The 18,639-nt window shown below is 54.1% G+C and overlaps 7 protein-coding genes across 7 annotated transcripts; 2 read left to right on the plus strand and 5 right to left on the minus strand.

Moving 5' to 3' along the window:
- Window positions 1-765: 765 nt before the first annotated feature.
- A1O3_07615 (uncharacterized protein) lies at window positions 766-1,923 on the minus strand (the record flags this gene model as incomplete). Its single annotated transcript, XM_007737723.1, has 1 exon — window positions 766-1,923. One exon carries the CDS (start codon window positions 1,921-1,923, stop codon window positions 766-768), a length of 1,158 nt encoding a protein of 385 aa, XP_007735913.1.
- Window positions 1,924-2,224: 301 nt separating this feature from the next.
- A1O3_07616 (uncharacterized protein) lies at window positions 2,225-3,338 on the plus strand (the record flags this gene model as incomplete). Its single annotated transcript, XM_007737724.1, has 3 exons — window positions 2,225-2,636; window positions 2,696-2,854; window positions 2,905-3,338. The coding sequence occupies 3 exons, from the start codon at window positions 2,225-2,227 to the stop codon at window positions 3,336-3,338; spliced, it is 1,005 nt and encodes a 334-aa protein (XP_007735914.1).
- A 304-nt stretch (window positions 3,339-3,642) lies between these two features.
- On the plus strand, window positions 3,643-4,856 carry A1O3_07617 (uncharacterized protein; the record flags this gene model as incomplete). Its single annotated transcript, XM_007737725.1, has 4 exons — window positions 3,643-3,747; window positions 3,861-4,188; window positions 4,278-4,704; window positions 4,769-4,856. 4 exons carry the CDS (start codon window positions 3,643-3,645, stop codon window positions 4,854-4,856), a joined length of 948 nt encoding a protein of 315 aa, XP_007735915.1.
- Window positions 4,857-6,408: 1,552 nt separating this feature from the next.
- On the minus strand, window positions 6,409-10,194 carry A1O3_07618 (DNA mismatch repair protein MSH6; the record flags this gene model as incomplete). The annotated part of the gene is made up of 3 exons (XM_007737726.1): window positions 6,409-9,548; window positions 9,597-9,771; window positions 9,823-10,194. The coding sequence occupies 3 exons, from the start codon at window positions 10,192-10,194 to the stop codon at window positions 6,409-6,411; spliced, it is 3,687 nt and encodes a 1,228-aa protein (XP_007735916.1).
- A 443-nt stretch (window positions 10,195-10,637) lies between these two features.
- Window positions 10,638-12,676, minus strand: A1O3_07619 (tyrosyl-tRNA synthetase; the record flags this gene model as incomplete). Its single annotated transcript, XM_007737727.1, has 5 exons — window positions 10,638-11,384; window positions 11,433-11,805; window positions 11,867-12,153; window positions 12,211-12,364; window positions 12,417-12,676. 5 exons carry the CDS (start codon window positions 12,674-12,676, stop codon window positions 10,638-10,640), a joined length of 1,821 nt encoding a protein of 606 aa, XP_007735917.1.
- Window positions 12,677-13,147: 471 nt separating this feature from the next.
- Window positions 13,148-15,878, minus strand: A1O3_07620 (uncharacterized protein; the record flags this gene model as incomplete). Its single annotated transcript, XM_007737728.1, has 2 exons — window positions 13,148-15,103; window positions 15,201-15,878. The coding sequence occupies 2 exons, from the start codon at window positions 15,876-15,878 to the stop codon at window positions 13,148-13,150; spliced, it is 2,634 nt and encodes an 877-aa protein (XP_007735918.1).
- Window positions 15,879-16,511: 633 nt separating this feature from the next.
- On the minus strand, window positions 16,512-18,635 carry A1O3_07621 (uncharacterized protein; the record flags this gene model as incomplete). The annotated part of the gene is made up of 1 exon (XM_007737729.1): window positions 16,512-18,635. One exon carries the CDS (start codon window positions 18,633-18,635, stop codon window positions 16,512-16,514), a length of 2,124 nt encoding a protein of 707 aa, XP_007735919.1.
- Window positions 18,636-18,639: the final 4 nt, after the last annotated feature.

Raw genomic sequence — 18,639 nt, forward strand, 5'->3', positions numbered from 1 at the left:
GTGGGTTGCGATCCAGGAGGAAATGCGTAGCATATCTTCAGCGTCGTCATCTGGGGTTCTTTAGGCCCAAGACTCTGTAGTGTCTTGTAGTAGTGTAAGAAGTACTTAGAGAACCCGACTCCTCATGGAAAGAAACACCGGGATGCTTGGACTTCAGAAATCCAATCATGTAGACGATGTACAGTACCTCTCAGTTCATGGTGTTACAGGACTTAATTGGCGCACGGGAAAGCGGAGCGATGTCGAAGATCCGTCATTCCTTTCAACTTTTGTCCTGTCTGCACTGAAGGTAAGCGACTGACCTCCATACCTGTTTCAAGACCTGTTGACGATCTCGATTTCCGGGTTAGAACTTGCTGACAATCGTAGTCGCCGCCGCGCTAGGGTACGAGGGCAGGACAACAAAGGCCATTCAACTCCTGTCGGAATTTGAGACATCTCAGGTGTCCTCTACTCGGCGATTCCCTCCGAGGGCTAGACATTTGTCAGATTCCTTCCGCATGATTGATTCAGGCGCACATCGCCTGAAACAGAAGCTGTAGAGAGTCGGACATTGTCGATTCGTGGTCCTCATTCGATGCAGCGAGGGAACCCATCCGATACCAACGGAGGCTCTGCTTCGTATAGACCTCCGGCTGTCCTATGCCTGGGTTGTACAGTACACTGCAGACAGGCACCTGTCTCGTCCCCAAAGGTGAGTAATGACTGCGGTCCAACGCACTGCAGCTGATTACTGGCTACCACGCCATAGGAGAATGTTCATTGTCATAGCTCAGTCTTGCTGATTACAGCGGCATCTCGTTTGATGTTCTTGTTCGCTGACGACCCGAAAAAGCCTTCCAGCTCCAGGTATTCGGCAGCAAAGACGGTTGTGAGAAGTGCCCAGTCTTGGACTGTGGGGATGTCCAAATGCTCCCCGTCATCGTTCATTGTGTGCCAAACAGATGGGAATCGAGCAGGAATGAGGTGCAGCACGTGAACGCCTCGAGCAATGAATGGAAGATGGTCGTCTTGCATAACATAGCTGCTGAACACGTCGCTCTCCTTCTTGTCCTTATCCGGCAACCAGGTGTGAGAAGGATTGCTTTTGAACAGTCCCAGCTTTCTAAGTCGTCCTTCAGCTTCGGCCATCTTCACATATGACCAGTGTGAACTGTGTTGCCAGGAAGGGATGGGCAAGTCTTCCGACGTGCCCAGCAGGTCAAGTAGCACAAATAGTTCGATTGAATCCAACCTGTTCTTGTAGATGCTCGTTGCTGGGTTGATAGTATGCTCCCATTCTTCCGCGAGCGACCTTGCCCCGTAGATACTGTCGGTGGCCGTCCAACTATGGAAAGCCTCCTCGCCGTCCAAAAATAAGACCTGGATGCCCTTGTACTCGTCAAAGTCCAGCTCAATGTCCCCTTGGGCCTGAACAGTCTCCCATTTCTTGGTCAGCGCTGCATCAATAGCCTTCATGGCATGCATGATCATCGCGCAGGGCGCGGCAGAGTCGGTTGCCCCAATGAATCCATCAGGCTTATATTTCGAATCGTAGTGGGCCACGAGGGTCAGTCGACCAACGTTTCCTGCTTGGATCCATGGCGGATCACGAGTAGCGACCAGATTTACAAACGGTACTTCGGTGTTTCCATGGGTGGGTGTCTTGGACGTCGAGTTCTGGAAAGTCAACGACCATGAGGGTAGGGAGCGGTGGAAGAAGTCGACAAAGTGCTGCCGAACGATCTGGGATCCAGGAGTGCCCGGAACTCGAGGGATCAGTATTGGAGCCAGGAGGGCTCCCGTGTGGATGTCGAAATCGGCAGGCTCGGGCTGAGGAAGCAGGTATAGGAGGGTGTCGTCGGACAGAGGTGTGTATGCGAAGACGTGGAGGGACAGGAATACGAGGCCTGCCACCAGCCCGTTGAAGAGCCAGCGACACATCCTGCGGGCGGCGTCAGAGAAGATATGGTTCTAATTCATGAGGGCGACTGGGACCTGGGACTTGGTCAGATCCGAAGACTGTCAGCCTGGATAGCGACAAAAGCCGTATCTAGCCATCTTGTTGTCGAGTTCCGACGTCGCTCGGCGCAGTTTCCCTGCATCTCGGATCGCGGAGACCGCGTCTCAGCTCTCCGATGCTAGTAACTACGTACTAGTCGTATACCGAGTATTATTTTTCTTCGTGTCGACCAGCGTCACGCTGCATTGACTGCCGACTGCGCGCTCGAGTCTCACCACGCAAATGGGTGGCATTCCGGCAATACTGATTGCTGAAGTGCGCACTGCTTTCCAGTCCTGTGCCAGGCAATATGCCTCTACCAGAAAGACGCAGTTCACTACCCTGCGGCCGCTGTTGAAGCGCCCCCAGCATGCCAGGAGGACCGACAACCTGCCCATCCAAGTTGTCCACAGTCAATTACAAGCTCAAAAGAAGGCACAGAGCCCGCCAACTCTCCCGTCCGGTCCCCAAGCTGGCAAAGAACTGGTACCGGTTGAGAAGGAGGAAAGAGCAATTGACAATGGGCGCAAAGTAGAAGTGCCGTTGAAGGTCATACCAAAGGCTGAGATTGCACCGAACCTGACTCTCTCGCCCAAAGAGCGGCTTCATATCGAGCAGTTGACACGGAGACTGCCTCCTCGCCCAGAACCTAAAGGTACACCAGCTGCGGCGATCATTGCGCAGTTGCACGAACGACGATGCTGACCATTACAGTCTACAAAACGAGGCTTCGAATATACAATGCCGGCAATGGCAGGATCTATATGCTGACCTTCCTTCGATTTACCACAATCATTGCGCTCTGTTTCGTCACTGTCATTGTCGTCCCGGCTCATTGGATGAATGGAAGCTCTCTTTGGCTGGTGACTGGCTGTAAGTCTTTTCGATCTGCCTTCGACTGCCTGCTGACGCTGGGGTTGCAGTATGGCTGGCGGCCTTCATCCCTTTTGCTTTTATGAACTGGACTTTGAGACCAATGGTCACCGAGGTGTTCCTCAGGCTTCCTCCTTCTGTTCAACACTCGCCCAAGCTTGCCATGGACTATGCCAAAAGTTTACCGGCCGATGCCGTGCTAGATCTGAGATTCATGCGGGCATCGACCCTGACAGACCTTGTATCCTTGAAAATTGCCAACACCAGGCCTGTCAAGAGCGGCTTCCGCCCTGTAAGCTTCGAATGGTTCGGTCCTTTAGTCGAGCGTGGCGGCTTTCTGAGACGAAACCCGACTCAGTTCTATGTTCGTCCTGAATCTGCCACAGGCAAGGCTGCGCGAGACGTAACTCCTGGGATCTGGAGCAAGGTGTATCAGCGACTCACGGGAGTGGACAGCAGTGCTGTGTCCAAATGGCGGCGATGAGCTGGACTATTTTTACTTTGTAGTAATTCACTTGGACCTCAATTCGACCTTGAATGCAAGTGGCAGATTCTAACACAAGCCTTGTCGTCAACAAACATCACTCGTGTCCGCCAAGGTCACTCTGTGTTAATTGCCTTCCTGCCAACTACAAATTCGGCGACTCACCTCACCTTGTTACCTCACCTTGTTACCTCACCTTGTTACCTCAGTCATCCTCTCTCGCTGGCACAACCATTCCTTCCTCTCGATCTACCCTTGATATCACCACTAGCCTGCACCAGTACCAGAGATCCACTTTCCAACAATGGCTGAAGCGAGCTCTTCTAAAGGCTTGGGGAACCTGACTGCTCGTGAGCAGGAAGTCATCATCGCCGCCCTGCAGAATCTCAAAGGTGGAGGGGATTTACAGGTAAGTCTAGCTCCAAGCACTTCCGTAATTCGGCTTTCCCATCGGGACCGGCCGACGCCACACACCTTCATACGGCTGAAGTCGCTCTGTCTTCCTCACTAAGATGCCTTCAGGTTGACTATAATGGTCTAGCAGAAACCCTCGGTCTTAAGGATCATAAATCGGCCAACGCAGTCTGGCTGGCCGCAAAGAAGAAACTTCTCGGTAATAGCAAGGCTACTGCTACTGAGGGTCAACCTACTACGCCAAAACCCAAGACTCCTCGGAAGCCAAAGGATCCTAATGCGACACCAAAGCCTCGCAAGAAGACCACGGTCAAGACACCAACTACCGTTGCTGATGATGATGCGGATGAGCACAACGGTGAAGCTGGGGATGATGCTTCTGCTTTGAATGTCTCTGGTGATGGCGGAGACGGTGAATCTGGCGTTAGCAATCAAGGTGAGACTACCAACAGGCTATCTGCTCTCACACCGTGGTCTCTTACTACGAATGTCTGTTGGCTGATTTACTGATCATGCCACCTGCAGAAGCTCCAACCACTCCAAAGGCAACCAGTTCATCTGCTGCTACTTCGACCGGAAAGAAGAGAGGTCGAAAGTCCAAGGCTGAAAAGGAAGCCGAGGCTGCCGCCAATGGTGACAATGCTGGTGGCGATGACGGCGAGGAGAAACCTGTCAAGAGAGCCCGCAAGACACCAGTGAAGAAGACAGCGGCTGCCAATGATGATGGCAATGCGGAAGCGGAGCCAGCAACTCCGACCAAGCCTAAGCGAGCTGCAAAGCCACGCAAGTCATCCACCACGGTAACCCAAGCAAACATCACTTCTCCTGCTGCAGACGAAGTCGTCGACGAGGCCGAGAAAGCCACAAAGGAGACGGCGGAGGCGGAGGCTACCGAGGCCAACGCCCTTACCGGCAAGAAACTGGTGACTTCTGCCGTTGATTCTCAGGACCAGTATGTTCCCTGCCGCACGCAAAGCGTTGATGTTCCCCGGAATCTAGTGCTAATGTTGACATAGGACCCCTGGTACAGCAGCGGCTGCTACAACTGCAGAAGCTGGCATTGCTGAAGATGACGAGTCGCAGACCATTACTGTGGCCTCCTAGACCAGACACTGCTCCTTGGTCCCTTGGCCCTTCCGACCAAGCAGCACAGCACATGGCAGCGCAATTGTCTTTGAGGATGGGGAATGTGTCTCGCAAAGCGGGGGAAAGGTTGACCGTACACTCTGAGTACTCGGTCGCAAATACGGATCGAATCGAGCTGTGGTTCAGACATCGACATTGGGTGGGAATAGGACAAGAAGGTTGAATGCAGAAGAGAATGGTGTGCATCAAATTGTGCCGTTGATATCCCAAAGCTAGTGACTCTCACTACTAGTTAGTAGTCAGTGGGCTTGACCCTGCCGACTTGGGCCGACCGTGCTGAATCCATACATTAAATGAGCCATGGTGGGATTTCGGAATCCGTCCTGGCAGAACAGATCACGATGAAAGAGACATAGCATATCTCGTCTCACACTCGTCTCACACTTGGTCCTCTCCTCCCCGTCCGGCCAGCGCATGCCTAAGGCCTTCATAGTATTGCCTCTGTGCTTCATAGTATTGCCTCTGTGACACACACTGCCAAACCATCAACCATCAACCATCCACCATCCCATCTATTCAACCTGGCCCTCCTGTCCTCATACTTACAAGTTACAGCTGTTCTTCCCTTCCACTTGAGGTCTCTGTCTGCACGCTCTCTCTTCTGCACACGCTCTTTTTCTTCTCTTCTGTTCACCGACACTATTTTACAATCCAGTCGGGTCAATCAGGTAGATCTGGGGATGAAGATTCGAGCAGAGCAATCGAGCAATCGAGCAATGGAGAAGAGAGAAGAGAGGAGAGTCGACGTGATTTACCGCCGTAACATCCCATCTAGATCTACGCCTCACACCTCACACCTCCCGAAGACCTCTTCACTGCAAATATGACACTGAACGATCAGTTCGTCCAGGTGCTGGGACTGGGACTGGCGCTGGCAATGGTGCCTTGTAGTGTACGGGGACGTGAGACCAGAGCAGACCAGACCAGATCAGACCAATCCAAGGTGCAGACCAGTCCAAGGTGCAGTCCAGTCCAAGGAGAAGTCTGTACACATTACATGTATGAAGGGGGTCTAGTCCAGTCCAGTCCAACGTGCAGTATATACACATGAAGGAGACTGCAGGTCAATTGAGGGAAAGAAAATGGCTCCAGACAAAACATCCAGATATCCGTAATTACAAGGTGAGTACTCCATACTGCTCCAAAGTACTCCATACTGCTTCATTAAGACCATACTCGACCGCACACATGCAAAGATTTACAAGCATTGGCTCCATACACATACTATCGACTCGGCGCCATGTTCATAGTAATTACTCCGTACAAAAACACAAATCCCAAAGAAATCCGCAGAGCTCACCGTCGTCAAGAACGATCAAGAGCCCAGGCAGGAAAGGGCTGAGTGGCTCTAGCATACTCGTACCCGAACACCAAACAGCATCTCATGAACCGTGACTCTGGCGCCAGTGTTTTCAGTTCCCATCCAGCAGCAAAAATCCACACAGAGCTTCTTCGCCATGTCCACCCAATCCGGCATAATAACAACGCTCAACTTGAGGCGAACGGCCATTCACAACGCTTCAATATACTTGACCAAAGTGTCAATGCTGCGCTCAGTGACCTCAGCGCTCTTCTCTTCGTTGAGAATCCACGCCACGTCACTGAGGATGCCGAGAGGTACATTCTGGTCCTTTGATCGTTGCTCGCCTGCAGAACCGTCTCCACCACCACTGCGTTCGTCGCCCGTGTCGGCCTTGAGTCTTTTGGCCATGAGGCTCGTATACTCCCACTCGCGAGCGGCCTCTTCGGCGCGGTCGACGACGCCGGCTGGAATGCCACACATGCTGGCGCAGTGCATGCCGAAACTACCCTCGGCGACGCCTGGCTCTAGCTTGTACAGGAACGTGACTCGCCGCTGTTCGTCATCCACCAGAATTTTCATCCGCTGCGCCTGGATCTCTGGGTGACCCCGAAACTCGGCAGAGAGCGAGTGGTAATGTGTGGCAAAGAAGCCGAGACAGCCCACGTGCGACGCAAGATGCTGAAGCACCGCCTGAGCAACCGCGACGCCGTCATGGGACGATGTGCCGCGACCCAATTCATCGAGAATGACCAAACTGCGTGGTGTCGCCTCCGACAAAATCTTCTTGGTCTCGGCCAGTTCGACGAAGAAGGTCGACTGTGCCGCGAAGATGTGGTCCTGTGCCCCCAGGCGCGACATGATCCGATCAAAGGGCGTCAGGCGGGCAGATCGGCAAGGCAGATGGCATCCGATTTGCGCCATGATCACGGCGATACAGCTCATTCGTAGAACGGTTGACTTGCCCGCTGCGTTGGCCCCCGTGAGCAGGCTGAGGTTGGCGCTCGCGCCTCCCAGGACGACGTCGTTGGGAATGAAATCATCCACTTTGGTCAGGAGGCATGGGTGACGGAGCTCAACAAGCTCGAGCGTTGATCGGCCACCAGTCAGGTCGTCAACAAATTCCGGACGGCAACTAGGGTAGCCGAGACTGCTGCTCGCCTTGGCCAGGGAGATCAGGCAGTCGAGCTGCGCGATGATCCGGATGGAAGCGAGCCAGATCTCGTAGTTTTCGTCGAACCGGGCAAAGAAGCGGCTCGCGACTTCTTTGGCGATCTGAGAGTGCGTTTCTTGTGCCTCCTGGAGTCTGCGGACCAGCGATCTCAATTCCGGGAAGTAGTACCTTTTGACTTGCTTGGTGGCAGACATCTGGTCCCAGCTCTTGGGAATGCCCTTGACCTTCACGGGGACTTCTAGCTGCATGATTTCCTTCCCGTTGTCACGGTAGCAGATGCCACTGGATCCCAACTCCTTGCGCCACTTGCGGAGAAGTAAGCTAAACTCACCCTGGATGGCTTCGATCGAGTCTTGAGAGTTGTCAAAGTCGTCTTCGATGCCCCGTTCGGGGACTAGAACGCCCGTTTCTTTTGCCTTGTTGCGGTCAAAGGCGTCGCCCCAGTATTTTAGATGTCGTTGAAGGTCCGGCATGGCGGCGATGAGTTGACCGATGACACCCTCACTGTCTGGTGCTTTGCCCGCCCCATCACCGAGAAGGGACATGGTGTGGTCAATCTGTTCGAAGCCCTCGAGCACCTTCACGAAATCCTGGACCTTGCATGTGCCAGCGTGCACGCGCGATATCAGTCGTTCGAGATCCGGCAACTTGGTCATTTGCGACGTGAACCGATCCCGAACCTTTGTGTCAGCGTTGAGAGAGTCGACAGCATCAAGACGAGCATTGATTTTCTTGGTATCCATCAAGGGATGACAGACCCATTGCTTGAACATGCGCTTGCCGAAAGGCGTGATGCATCGATTGAGGAGTTGGAAAAGAGTGCCCTCGATTCCTCCATCGTACGAGTTCGCAAAAACTTCCAGATTGATCAAGGTTTGACCGTCCAGTACAAGGCTGGTGGCCTTTCTGATTGGGTCGTACCACGTAAAGTTGCCTAGAGTGACCAAGTCTCGTTCGATGTTGAGCGTCCTCAGGTATTGAATCAGAGCTCCGAGAGCAGACATGAGGAGATCTTTGTCTCTGGCTTGTTGAAGGACCTCTGGCCAGTCCATGGGGAAGTAATCACTCGCGTCAATCTCCTTTGCGGTGATGTGGCCTTCCCAGAACTCTTTACCCGGCTTCAAGTAGTTCCAGATGGTCGTCGGGCCGGTGTTGTTCTTAAGGATTCGCAATGTTTTCATGGATACTCCGCCCTTCTCCAGAAGAATCTCCTGTGGTCGCGTCTGTGCGATGAAGGTCTCGAATTTCGTCAAGTCGACATCGTCGACGAACTGTGAAATGTGGAATTGCCCGGTGGCTGTGTCGACAAACGCAACACCGAATGCCGGCAGATCGTCGATTTCGGACTCCTTGATAGCGACGCAGTACGTGGACATGTCATCCTGGAGCATTGTCCCATCGACAAGAGTGCCCGCGGTGAGAACACATGCCAGCTCTCTCCTGATCACCTTGTCCTCTTTACCCTTCTTGGCGCCGGCCCCGGAGGACTGCTCATCCCGCTCACGCATGTTCTTACCCAAGGCCGTCTCCTGCTGATCGACACGGGCAACCTTGAAGCCCTTTGCGACAAATTGATTTGCCCACAATGCCAGGCTTGACTCTGGGACGCCCACCATCCGCATGTTGACACGGTCAGTCAATTTCAGATCAAACAACTGATGACCAATGGTGGCGTCATTCTCGTAGAGCTCGTAGAACTTGCCCTTTTTGAAGAACACAATCGTGTCCCAGAACTTCTGTTTGATCTCCCAGTATTGCTTCTCAAACGGAGAGAACTTGGCCCACGCCATTGGGGGTATGTATAGTGTTCGAGGATCATAATCTGGATGGCCTGGAGGGTTCCGATCAAGGTCTCTGATATCTTCGAGCCATGCGTGTCGTTGCTCCGGCTCTGTCATGTGTGCCTTTAGCTTCTTTCCTCCCTCGCCGCCGGGCTTTTTCGAGGGGAGATTAGAGGATCGGGGTTGCAGGGGCTGAGGGTTCGCAGGATCATATGTCCACTGTTGAGCCGTTGAGCCCTCAGGCAGAGCCATGTCCATGTCAATGTCGGCATTGATGGTGGAAGGAGTGACGTGAGAGGAAGCCTTGCGAGAAACAGGCTTAGACGGGCGTTTGCGCTTCGCAGCTCGTGGTACATCATCTTCTGAGTCGTCGGCAACAATGAAGTCATCCAAGTCTGTAAAGTTAGCTAGACACATTCTACTATGTACAAGGGAGTACCTACCATCGTCGTCTTGTTCTGCCTGGTTCTCCTGCTCGTAAAGATCCTCATCGGCACTATCCGAAAGTCGTCTTCGCTTTGTGGGCCTTGAGCGGACTGCAGGCGTAGGTTTGAAGACATCGTCGTCGTCGGTACCTTCGCTGTCTGACTCGATGTAGTTGATGGTCTTCTTCTTCGCCTAAGCCAATCTGTCAGCAATCTAGTGGAAACCGTTCGAATTGGGTATTACCCGTCGGGACGGCGTTCCACGGGCACTCAGCTCTTCTACCCCATTAGTCTGCCCCTCGTCAGTTGAGACTGGCGATGGGAGACCTTTGGAAGCAGGCGAACTTGCCTTGCACTGGTCGTCCTCGTTCTCTGGGTCGAGGGCATCGCTGCTGGGAGCGGGAGTCAAGGAAGAGCCGGAGGTCGTCCCAGCGGCCTTTGTTCGAGCTCTTGCTGGAGCGGGCGCCGATATTGTTGGTTTTGCAGGCAGCGGAGCAGGAGAGCCAGTAGATGGCGTTCTCTGAAAGAATCCAAGGAGGGTTCTCTGGCCGCCCGAGGAAGAGGTCTTCTTCAACGTAGGTGTAGAGGCAACGGGAGTAGAGGTCTTTTTCGGCATGGCGATGAAATGCAAGCCCTGCAGTGGCAAGGCTGACAGTGATCTCTCGTTCCGTCGCGTGTACGGAGAGAGGAGAGAGCAAAGAGCAGAGAAAATGAGTTGTGCAGAGAACGGAGGAAGGAAGGCATCTAACAATGAACCCAAGTCCCAGTGATAAGTGATGGCACGGAGTACGCTCGACTCGCGTGGGGAGACTAGCGCGTCGGGACGCGTAGAGTACTCCGTAGTACTAACCACCTCCGGAGCTGTCTGACCCCGTTCCTGTCAAGCCTTGTCCCTTCACCCTTGAATGGACTGTCCCACAAACCTTTTCGCGTGTGAACTTGATATCGATTCTATTTCATGGAGTGTAGTACAGTAGCCGTACAAAGTACTCCTACATAGCATGGTAACAGACTACAATGTTGATACAATCAGACCCCAGACCCCAGACCTCAGACCTGTCATGTCGCCGTCTGCTCGGCGGCTTCGCTGGTTTGTTCTGCGGCTCGAGCTTCTTTCAGCGCCTCCCAGGCTTGACAAGTCAAACCTGAGGCTTCGTAATCTTCGTCGGGGATAATGTCGACGATCTTCAGCCGCCATTTCCCCACACGTAGGACGAGGACTTTTTCGTCGAGGATGAACTTCGAGAGTTCTTCCCACGCCGCCGTCTTAGCAGGTGTGAAGCTGAGCGCGTCATCCATCCCACCCCTCGCATCAGCATTGGCTCCGATATACGCTCCTCCAGCATTGATGAGTCGTTGTCCTTCAGTTCGAGATCCCACCAGCCCAACCGCCCAGAGAACATGGCTGAGAGGCTTCCCAATCACCAGGCTCCTGGGCAACTTGACGTGGACCGCGGCATTGTCCTCCCGGCGCAGCGGCTGCGCGTATTTGTTCAAGGACGGGTTGATGAAACTCGGCTGCCCCGGATGGCCAAGCTGAGCTGATCTTGCTTCGGCCATACTTGCGGCAACATCACCCAGGGTGAGCTTTTTGTTGAACAACTGTCGGTGTTCGGCTTCGGCATTGGCAGCAGCCTCATGCCCATAGATGAGTTCGACAAACTCTTTGGCCAGCTTATGCTGGGCGACACGCTTAGACTGGTCCTTTTCGTGTTCCTGTACCAGTGCGCGGATCTCGGCCAAAGGCAAAAATGTGAATAACTTCAAGTACTTTTCGACGTCGGTGTCGGCGGTGCGCAGGAAGAACTGCCCAACATGTTAGTCGTCGGCTTGGCCGGAAGCGAGTTCGCTTACCTGATAAAGGTCAAAAATACTGGTCAGCTCTGGATCCAGCCAGACCGCATTTCCAGCACTCTTCCCAAACTTTTCACCAGAAGCCGTAGTTAACAGCGGAACAGTGAAACCCATCGGGTCCGAAGTGACTTTGATTCCATTCTCTTCGTCGACCAGCTGGACCTGCCGCAGCGACTGTTGATACTCGTGAGACTCCTTGGCCATCTGCTTGACCGCTTCGGCCCCAGCAAGGATGTTGCCAAATTGGTCTGCTCCGCCGATCTGTATTTGGACGCCCCGTTGAAACAGGTGCCACCAATCCCACGCCTGGACAAGAGGGTAACTGAATTCGGCGAAAGACATTCCGTCGCCCTTCTCCATTCTGTTCTTGACCCTATGCTCTGCGTCAGTATTTCGTCGTCCCAGGGTGAACGTCAGTGTCAGGGTCAGCCTACGTGTCTCTGCCCAGCATTGGGCCTATGCGAACCTGTCGGCCTAGAACCGATAGAAAATCTCTTGCAGAAGTCTTGGTCCACCAGGCGACGTTGTTGTCCAAAGACCGGTGCCAGGCCCATTCCTTCACGTAGCCCCGTCGACCGGCATAATTCTCAATCGAAGCACCGAGTCTTTTGAGCTGGGCGTGCATCGATGCCATATTCGCTTTTCGAGTGGACGGGGCTTGCAGCTCGCGGCCGGTCAATCGCCCTGTAGGATCGCCGATACTGGCCGTGAAGCCTCCCAACTTGGTCCCGTCAGCGACTGCTGGAGTTGCGCTTGGGGGTTCGGGGACGGGGCTTACCACAAAGTGCGTAGAATAGCCATGGACATAGAACCAGGCCAACACCATGAATGGTATCATATGGCCGACATGCATAGATGGCGCGGTGGGGTCTATACCAGCATACACACCGACCCGACGATGAGTCAGTAAGTGTTCCAGATCCTGCCTCGAGCTGCGAAAGGTTAGAGGTCGACTCTTGAGGATTGTGGTCGCCAACGCCATACCCGACGGTTTGATTGATGTAACCCCTTTCCTCGAGCACCTCCAGCATAGGCTTTATCTTTCCTGCCTCGATATGTTCAGCCCTCGTCCGCCATTCTCTCTCCGCCTCTTGGATCTTTCGAACATGGCCTTTGGAGATCCGTCTTTTCTGAGCCGGGGAAAACAGCGGGGACGAGGCCGGGCGGGCGCGCAGATGCTGGCGACAGCTCTGGCATATGTAAAGAGAACGTTGGGCGGTACGCAAGGGGGACAAGGCCGGCATAGGGACCTGGGTCGCAATCAATGCGCGCGTGCTGGGGGTTCGTGTTGGGAGTTTGAATGGTATGGTTTGGGTTGGTGTTTGGTTTGGCCTGCGCAAAAAAGTTCGAGCGCATGACGGATGTTCGGCGCAGCGAAGCCCGACCGCCGAGCAGCCGGATGAGATATCGATCTACAGTATCCGTACTCCAAACGCAGTATCCGTACGCAGTTACTCACCCGGACCAAGATCGAAATGATTGCGACGTCTGATTACATTGGCGACAATGGCAGCTGCTGTGTCTACACCTGCACGACCAACCCAAGAAGAGGGAAGCTGGGTGACGACGACACAAGGTGTATTACAGTACATGGGCACCCAGATCTTGCCCGTCCCGTTTTAGAGATTAATCGACCATTTGCCCTCCTATGTTTACCCCCGAGCCGATCTCCAGACTCGAGCGTATCCTTGTAATAATGCAGGAGTAGAATCAGACTATATACTGCCCTGCTGCCACCAAGCCTCTTCGAACGACAAGTCTGGAAGACCCACGTTCCAATCCTGACCCAACTCATCGCCAAATAAGAACTGGTCCCAATTCAGATCGGTGTCGCCCGTAGAGAACTGGAAGGTGGCATCATCAACCACATCCCATTCTGGCGCCGACATTTGCGAGAATGTCCGTAGACTTGTTGTGGTTGCGCCGTCGATTGAATCCTCAGTCGAGGCCAGTAGCGGCATCGGCGGTCGAGTCGAACCCAGTTCCTGATCATCAGGGGCATCTGTGCTCTGGTGCAACCACTGCGGTGGATTCATATGGAGATGAATTGCGCCAAAATATGGCAGGTTTATTGTTCTCGTCCTGGACGTGGGAACTCCAGATTTCTCGTCAAGGAATGAGCCTAGTGCTTCAAGGACCTTCGCGCCCTGTTCGCTGATGCTACCGCCCTGCTGCTGTGCTCGGTAACGGAATAAGTCATCGATTTCCTTGAGGAGTACGAGGTCATCCTCTGGATCAGCCGTTGCAGTAGTCGAGGGTAGGGACTGAGGCCAATAGGTCCGACGCAGAAGGATGCCGACCACCAGAATGCAAGCGCTGAACACGCCTTGAAAGTCCTCGCAGGGACAGATGAACACTGCCATCGACGGCTCCGAACGCAGCAGGCTGAAAACCCGGAGCATATTACGACAGCCCTGGAGACAAAGATACCGGTTCGGTTCGTAGGGATCCAGATATGGAACAGTCGGATCGCTGTCGCCCTCAATGTCGAGAATCGCGACAGGAGGCGGGGTCAGCATGATTGGCATATGGAGGAACGACTGGACCTGCCAGAACCACATTTGTGCATGTATATGCTCGTAGGCAACAAATGGATCGGAATACTGTAGATGTGAGTTGACATCCCACCAGCCCGGTGGCATCGCGGCCGCAGCCTCGTCCAGCGCACTCTGGATTCTCATTGTAGTTTGGAGCCTGGCCTCTATCGGCTCAGACCTTGCGTTGCAATCATTGACCTGGCCTGACGCAACGGCTGCAACACGGCGTAGTGCGCGCATCTTGATATCGATGGGTGCTGGGGCCCCGGGGTCCTGGCCGGACGCAGACACCTGGCCTCTCAGCACTGCAAGGGCGAGTCGGTCTGAGAACCTCTTGTCCTCAACGTGCGGTAAGCCCAGCACCATGCTGAGGAGATGGTCGAGTTCGAGGATCGAGCCAACAAAGCGCTGACTGTAGAATAGATTAATCTCCTCCTCACTTGGCCTGGGGGTGTCTGGATCTGCGCCAGATGGGTGCCTCACGTCCGTAAAGCCGGTCTCTTTTGCGGTTTCGACGGCTGTGCGAATAGTCAGCCACGATTTACGTAGCTGGTGCGTTTCGGCGTACATTTTGGCTCGCATCATGAGCAGCAGCAAGATGCTGGGGTCACGTTTACAAGTTGGGTCCGAGGCAGGAGAGAGTACGATGGTATCGATGGCCATGATGATAAGTCCGGCTAAGTTGGCGGGTGAGGTAGACAGATGGAGGTCGAAATCATCCACGCCGGGTCGGAGCTGCTGCAACGACATGGCAATGCAGAGGAGGCCGGTGGCATAGGGGACAGTACTGGCTTGGGAGAGCTTCATTTGCACAAACTCCTGGAGCGAAACTGGCCTACTCCATGTACGTGAAGTCAATCCAGAACTTCTGGATGTGTCTGATGACCCTGGCCATCCTGGTTTCGAGAGTCTTGTCGGCGATGCTGGCTCAAAGAAGGCCTCGTGCAGAGCAAATGCTTGGTCACGCCAGGCCACCCACCAATATGCGGAGATTTCGAGGATCTTGACAAGATTCGGCTCCGAAGAGATGGTGGAGCGGAGTTTGTCGACATCGCTGGAGGTGTCTTGATCCGAGAAGTTTAGTGCTTGGATCTTTTGCGTGAGTATCGACGAAGTAGAGGGAGTCTGCGTGAGCTAGAGAGCGACAGCCAGAGAATCAGTATGACGACCTTATGAATTGGGAGCACAGTAGAGACGCTCGGAATGAGCTAGTGCCCGGCAGGAGACATACCACTTCGTTGTTGAATAGTTGCGACAGAAGTGGGCTCAGTTCTTTCTCTTCAACTAAGTCGATGGCTGGAAGTGCGCTCCCATTTCTGCCTGACCTCTGCAGCTTGGACACTGGGTTCTCCTGTGAGCATTCGCGGGAACAAGCTGGCCCAGATGTATGGGTCTCGTTCGGCGTGTCTGCGGACGGGAACGACTGGCTGTCGCGGGATCCAGGTGTTTCATCCTGTCTCGGAGGGCGCGAGTCGATCGTGGCTGAGTGCGATTGCGATTGCGACTGCCTTTCCCGCGCAAGCCTCTCAACTACCGAAACTATTCTGTCCACGCGAATCCTCACGCGCCGTCGGTCTCGGTTGTCATTGTGAGGATTAACATCAGCGACCTCGCTTCGGCGCTTATAGATGCGTTTCTTGGGCCGCGAAACTCCATTTAAGTCCGAACCCCCGGGGGTTGATTCAACCTCGCCCTGGCCCTCGCACGTACGGTTGTGCTTGAGACATTCTATACACCTCGTGTCGGTGTTCGTACTTCCTGATGAAGTGAGTTCACCGGTCGGTTCACCAGGGTTAGTTGCATTGGACGTTGGGGAGCGTGGATCGGCGGATGGAGGGGACGAGCTTGGATAGTTGCACTTTATCTTGCGGCGACGACCTATGACTTGTAAGTAAGAGCTCGCGGGCATCTTCACCCTATGCACTTGTAACGATTGGCTCGACCGATTGAGTCAAACACACTTCATGAACGATCTCTGGCCTGCGATGTGAAACAGGACAAGTTATACCGGCAGAAAATAGAGAGGAGTTTGAAATTTCCACTATCATGTAGAAGGGCATTGCAGGACCTGTGATGTTACTTACACTCTTGACATGACTTGGTGCCCTTACGCATCGGCCTCAAAGGAGATGGTCCACTGTGTGGCTGCACTCCAGGCATGGTCGACGATTCCATGACTATGCCACAACTGGGTTGGTAAGAAGGGTGGGAGCAGGGAGTGTCAAGAGAAGGGGGTCTAGAGAGACACGGTGAGAGGCACGGTGAGAGATGATAGAAGGAATATTCCCGTCTCACCGCGGCGGATCTGGATCTAGATCTCGAAAGCGAAGAGCCAAATTCGGAATCAAAATGCCTGGACACTTGAAGTTGGAAACATCCTGTCAGTCTGTTTGTCATCAGAGCCTTGCGAGGCCGCTTACCTAAGCGAGATCTCTGTGACACGCCACACCAATAATGGCACCCTGGTGGCACCTGGTGGCACCGACACAGCCAAAACAGAACTGAGCCTGGCAGAATAGGGTCCCGGGCCATAGGCCGGCCGTTACGGTCTGTATTCATCATCGTCATCGTCACCGTCACCGTCACCTCCCGTTTGAGATGTTGCACGAACCCGGCGATTCCTGCTACTTGACCTCCGCCTACTCACACTCCTCTTGCGTCTCTCGTCTCTCCACTTGCCTCTATGTTCTCCTCTTCTTTTGGCTTCCAACTGCTTGACAGTGTCTACATCCACCTCCGGATGCATCCGTCTGACGTGATCGTAAAGGCTTCTCCCTTGAGGAAAGGGTTCCTTGCCTCTCGGACAGCCAGGGACCGGACAGACGATGGGACCGCTGGGCCCAAGAGACATGCCAAAGTCAGTGTCGACATCACTCACATCGGCGCTGGCACTGGCACTGGCACGCCCTCTCCCGGGCGGCCTTTCAACTTCAAGGCCGTTCCGGTGCACGCTATCCAGATGTCTCTGGAGATGATACTGCTTGCGAAAGGGGACTGTGTGCCTGGGACATGATTCATGTGGACAACCTCGCCCGTTCGTGCTGGCGTTGTATTGCACAGTGATGCCTGAGCAATCGTTTCCGGTCACCTGGCAATTCTTGCATGATCGGGTGCCTCCAGGCTGCGGCTGCAGCTCCGCGGGCTGGCACATCGATTTCTGCTGTCGACACACTTTGCACGGCGCCGATGTACGGACTGCCAATATTTCAACCTGATCTGAAGCTTCCGGGGAAGTGGTTGAGCTGTCGCTGTCCAAGGCCAGATGCTCGGTGAACCACGACTGAGTGCCTGCTCTGCCATCACCCTCATGGAATGTTCGGAAAAGCATGTTTTCATCAAAAAGGCGCGCACATCGTTCGCCGGCTCGTTCCACAACAGCTGGATCCCACCCTGTCAAAGCCGCTATACCAACGACGTCGCTCCAGTCTCGCAGTCCCAACCGTCCAGCACGATCGGTCCTTCGGCCGGAAATGGCAGAAGCGCTTGAAATATCACTGTTCACAGATGACGAGCGGCGCCTCTTGCGTGAGGCGGGGCGTGATTTACCCTGTCCTTCGACCTCGGTACTTGTTCTGTCTTCAGGTGTCTGAGAGAAGACTTTGCCCCGTGGTGTCCCATGCGGCTTCGTAGCGTAGGCGTATCTTGCATTTTGTAGGCCGAATAGTAGATGGTCAAGCCGGGACAAGATATGTCTGGCACTTGGGAGGAAGACCTGGCGTGCCGTATCATCGTCTGCAAGAGGCACAGGGCGTCGATCGATTTCGTCGTCCTGACGGTTCCCCTCTCGGGGCGCCTGTGCACTCGTTTTTCTTTCCGACTCATCTGAGTCCGAGGCAGCCCGAGATGAGAACAGTGGGACGCCAGTTTCTTCGTGTTCCTGCTCAGATTCACTCTCTGTCTCTGACTCTTCGGCATCTGATGCAGGATCAACCTCGAGGTCGGCGTCTTTTTTGTCAGCTTCCATATCCCGTTCTTGAAGAACACCGGATTCTTTGTCATCCCATTGCCTCTCGTTCCATCTTTCTCGAGCAAGTTTCGTCGCCGTCGCAATGAGCCATCCCTCCAAGTTCGCGCTCGGACGGGCCTCGTCTTCGGCACGCAATGCCCCGTCGACTTTTACACGGGGAAGCAATTCCTCCCTTGGGACTTGATCTGGCGGCATGGGCCAAGCTGTCCATGATCGGGGAAGCCTGGAATGCTCTCCAGTCCCCTCGTGATCCACTGCAACCTCGCCGTCTGTAGTCGAAGCCACAGATGTCGCTCTCGCCTTGCCCTTTCTGCCTTTCTTAAGCCTCCTTCCCCGGGCAGATTCGTCGGCTTTCCTCTTCAGATGAAATGCATTGAACAAGTGAAGAGTCAAGTTCTGGCTGCGGACTCGGTCCAAGCCCATGGCCACGGTTCTCTCCTCCTCGGTCCAGGATTTCCATGTCGATGCAGGTCCAAAATACCGGTTGGGGCGGGTAAAGTAGCTTTGTGCATCGGCCCCCTGTGCGAACACGTTGTTTGTTAAAGATGGGACGATTGCTGGCGTGGAAGCGAGTGGAAGTAGCTTGCTAACGTGCTGAGGGCCAGGGATACTTGGCCGTGGCGGTGACGATGGAATTAGATGATCGGTTGATGAGATTTTCTCATCTGGCTCTTCGACATAGCTTGAGTCTGAGTCCATGTTG

The sequence above is a fragment of the Capronia epimyces genome, assembly GCF_000585565.1.
Source record: "Capronia epimyces CBS 606.96 chromosome Unknown aczIQ-supercont1.6, whole genome shotgun sequence".
Taxonomy (NCBI): Eukaryota; Fungi; Ascomycota; class Eurotiomycetes; order Chaetothyriales; family Herpotrichiellaceae; genus Capronia; species Capronia epimyces.